Source organism: Coffea arabica, chromosome 2e (assembly GCF_036785885.1).
Source record: "Coffea arabica cultivar ET-39 chromosome 2e, Coffea Arabica ET-39 HiFi, whole genome shotgun sequence".
Classification (NCBI taxonomy): domain Eukaryota; kingdom Viridiplantae; phylum Streptophyta; class Magnoliopsida; order Gentianales; family Rubiaceae; genus Coffea; species Coffea arabica.
Genome location: NC_092313.1, coordinates 23804727 through 23808589, shown reverse-complemented (window position 1 = coordinate 23808589; position 3863 = coordinate 23804727). Strand labels below are relative to the sequence as shown.

General features: G+C 42.6%; 1 protein-coding gene across 1 annotated transcript; it reads right to left on the bottom strand.

The window, feature by feature from the left end:
* Positions 1-671: 671 nt before the first annotated feature.
* Positions 672-2076, bottom strand: LOC113732046 (E3 ubiquitin-protein ligase ATL4-like). The gene has a single exon (XM_027257648.2). It carries the CDS (start codon positions 1962-1964, stop codon positions 846-848), a length of 1119 nt encoding a protein of 372 aa, XP_027113449.1. The 5' UTR covers positions 1965-2076; the 3' UTR covers positions 672-845.
* Positions 2077-3863: the final 1787 nt, after the last annotated feature.

Here is a 3863-nt window from a genome sequence, read left to right as displayed (position 1 = left end):
ACCGTTACCCTGACTAAAAACCAGTAGACATTAATTACTTGATTTTGTGAATCAGGAATATTGCACTGTGCATAATGGTGACTAGAAAACAAGCTGAAGGAAGGGGCCCTCTTAAGATTTCCTTGGCTAAACTTTGCCACTAAAAATGGCAAAGTCCTATATAAAAAACACCACCGTGAATTGAAATGAAATGGATGCCACCTCTACGTGCGTACTCCAGCTTCAGTTTTGGTTAAACTAACTTCACGAACCCTTATCTATCAAAGTTTTGACCAAAACTTTTAGCTTACCAAGTTCAACTACGTCCCAGTGGTATTACTATATATATAAGTACTACTACACTCCAATAAATCTGAATCAACAAAAATTAAGTAAGTTTTTAAAATTCAATTCAAAACGATATTTGCTAATTAGGACCAATTTTCTCTTTATTGTAACTAAATCACCCCCTTAATTTTGCTAAAAATTAAAAAAAAAATAAAATTCACCATCTAATTCAATACAACCACCAGCAAGCAATCGGACTAATTGCCCATCAATCACTCCACAAATTTTGCCAAAACCCATTCCCTTTGTGAAATTAAAAGTTGAAAAGAATTAGTATGATTATGGTTTGACTTGATAAGTAATCAACGCCAGGTTTTAAAAAATATATATATATATAAAGAAAATGGAAAAAATAAAATAAGTGGCTAATGAGCACTATCTACATTGTACTTTTTGCTAGATCCACTTCAGGGAAAAGAGAAATTAAAAGAAAGGGAGTGGATGCAGCAAAAATGGGTAACCGTCTGTGTATTGTGAATAGACTAAGTTGCCCTTGACCTGTAATTGAATTTTACAATTCATACCCCTGATAGCCACCGAAAATACTCGCCAATCTCCTCCCCTATTGGATTCGGATTCGCCTCCAGGTCCGCGACGGGGACGACCACGTCGTTCCGGCGACTGCTTCCGAACATGTACCTCCCGGAGCTCCGGAACGACATGGTACGAGAAGAGAACGAGAAAGAACTCAACCTGTCCACGTAATCTCTAAGCCAACTCCGACCGCCGGCCACCTCTGCAGCCAAACTCTCTCCCGGAGGACCAGTAACGGGAATGCCAAAGGACTCCTTGTCCGTCGAAGTACAATCAGAGACGCCTCTGTGATGCGTCGAGTCAACCGGAACCTCACATCCGTCGTCGACGATGTAATCAAATGAACCGATAGAATAGGACCTCCGACCGTCTCCCGAGGTGTCAGATGTTCCTCGCCGGCTACTTATACTACCTATCTCGACCCTGAAACTGCCGCTTCTGTTCACGTTGTTATTTCCATTGCTATTCATATCATTGTTCCTTTGAGTACCTTCAGAGGAGGCGATGATTTTGCTGAGTACGTCGGCATCTGATGCATTTACAGCAATCCGGCAGAGCGGACAAGTCAAGTTGGAGGCAAGCCACGTGTCAATACAATGAGCATGAAACGCGTGACAACACAGAGGTAGCAGTCGGAGTTGATCCTGGGGCTCAAATTTCGAAAGGCAGACAGCGCAATCCCCGGCGGCGAGCTTTCCCGTGACGGAGCCGAAAGTGAAAAGCGGCAACGAGTCGAACAAGCTGCTATCCGCTACACGACGGTCGTCTACGCATCCAGAAACCGAAATTCGCCGGTTCTGCAACACGACGTCATCCGCGACTGAAGTGGAAGAAAATGTGCGGAAAGTGCGGTGGCAACGGCGGGAGAGGAAGCGGAGAAGGAGGTAGATGGAGGCGGAGACGATAATAGCAGAAGCAATGACGATGATGACGATGATGATGGAGGCAGAGGGGGAAGGGGAAGGTGAGGTGTCGTTCATGACGTCAGCGTGAATGGAGCTGTCATACTGAGGATGAGGGATGACGATGGTGGTGGAAGATGAGCCGCCGGGGCTGGCGGTTGTGATTGGGGGAGGAGGTGGCGGTGGATATAAAAAGGACATCTTATTTTCTTCTTTTTTTTTTCCTTTTTGTCGGAGACTTAAATGGTGAAATTAGGCAAGTAAATGTTGAAGAAGTTTATGGGGATGGGGGGGTGGGTAGGGGAGGGAGACGTGGTGAGTATTTATGAGGGACGGAGGGGACCGGTGAGGGGAAGATGAGGGAGAGGAGTGAGGATGAAATTAATGGTGGGCTGGGTGGGTTGGATGTTTTTTCTGAAGGACACGTGAGTGGCACGTGTCAGGAAATATTATTGATTCTACTGCTACAGTACTTAAACTACTACTAGTATTAGAAAGAAGAAGAAGAAAATGAGGAAGTGGAGATTCTTTGTCGTTTGGGTTGGGTTGGGGAATTGGAATGGCTTTGGTGTATTTGGGTGGTTGGTCATGGTGGAATGTAATAGTGGTTTCTGCCTCTGTGTGGGTGTTAATGGGTGTGTTTTTAGTTTGTTTGTGTGGGTGTGGAGTGGTTGGTAAAATGGGATGGGGCTTTTAGGGGGTGTTCGGGAGAGGAGGGGGGGGGGGGTGGGTATCAGGCCATGGAGCTGGGAAGGGGAGGAAGAAAGGCGGGGACTGGGAATTGAATGAAACGTAGGGCAGGCGGGGCAGGAAGGAAGAGCGTTTCAGGAGGCTGCAGAGCGGTGTCAAATGGCCGGCCGAATGCCTCCTGCATTTACTGCTTCTGGATTTGGTCATTTGAGTAGACTGTTTTAAATTACCAAAGGCAAAGACAAAAAATGATGAGTCTTTGAGCCCTTAATAGTAGTAGTTTTTTCTTGTTTCTTCTTTTAATAACCCACCGGTTATCTGAATTAGAAACTGGAAGTAGCATATGTATTTGGACTTTGATAGAAAACGATTCTCAACCCCTCTTTTTTATGTTCTCAGAAAGAGGTTACAATTATGTCTTTTTTTTTTAATCTCGCAGCATGAAGTTTCCTGCTTTTCCAGTTAGTTTGCTTTGGACAGGGTCAAGATTATGTGAATCCAAGGCTTTTAAGCGTTTGGGGTCGGAGCATTTACAACCCTGCAGCCACTCACCTGTACAAAACAAAAGGAGGTGGTTGATGAAATATGAATAATGAATTGATTTGCTCTATAGCCCTCTCTGTCTTAGTCAGTCATCTCCAATGTCCCAAACTTTTACAGCAATCATGTGTTGTGTTGTTAATAGACTGAATTGCTGATGAAATGCAAGAAATGGGTAGCGGATTCTTGCAGTTTTCCCATGATCTCTTGCCCTTGATTATCGATCAAACAACCCCTAACCTTCACTGTTGCTAAATTGTTGCTGAATCAGGCTACGCTAGAAGAAATGGCATACGGGAATAAAATATATTTATGCTAAGCTTCTCTTAACTGTTTTTTTTTTTTTTTTTGGGGGAAGGGGAGGAAATCAAATCGAAACTTTTCTTTTTGTCGCAACTGTAACATTTCTATAATCTAAACTATCCTAATTTAGGAGGAGAGGGAACCGATGAGAGTAAAAATTCCACCAGAGAAAGCCACATATAGATATAGTGGCAATTTTGGTGGGAAGCAAGGGTTGAATCCTTGATTTCCCAACACCATCAAGACTTAAGTGCTTGAGTGGTATAAAACTTTGCAATATGAGAAACTTCAAATCGATGAAATGAATTGCAAATCTGTGTAGTTTTATTTCTTAGGAGTAAAAGAAGAACGATTAAAATAAAAATACAAAACTTTCTTTGGAATTCGTCTACAGAAAAGGAGAAAAGTGCTTATTTTGGAAGTTGGAATGCATTGAGCACAGAAAATGTAAATTCAGAAAAAGAATATGTTTTCTTGAGGACTTTTATGGACACTGTTGAGAATAGAGTAAATCTTGTATATACTGATAGTGTATTGTCGTTGGATTCATAATATATGTGTAAAAAG

Bases quoted from the DNA above. Each gene is read 5' to 3' on its own strand.
- LOC113732046 (XM_027257648.2), bottom strand. From the start codon at position 1,964: ATGTCCTTTTTATATCCACCGCCACCTCCTCCCCCAATCACAACCGCC.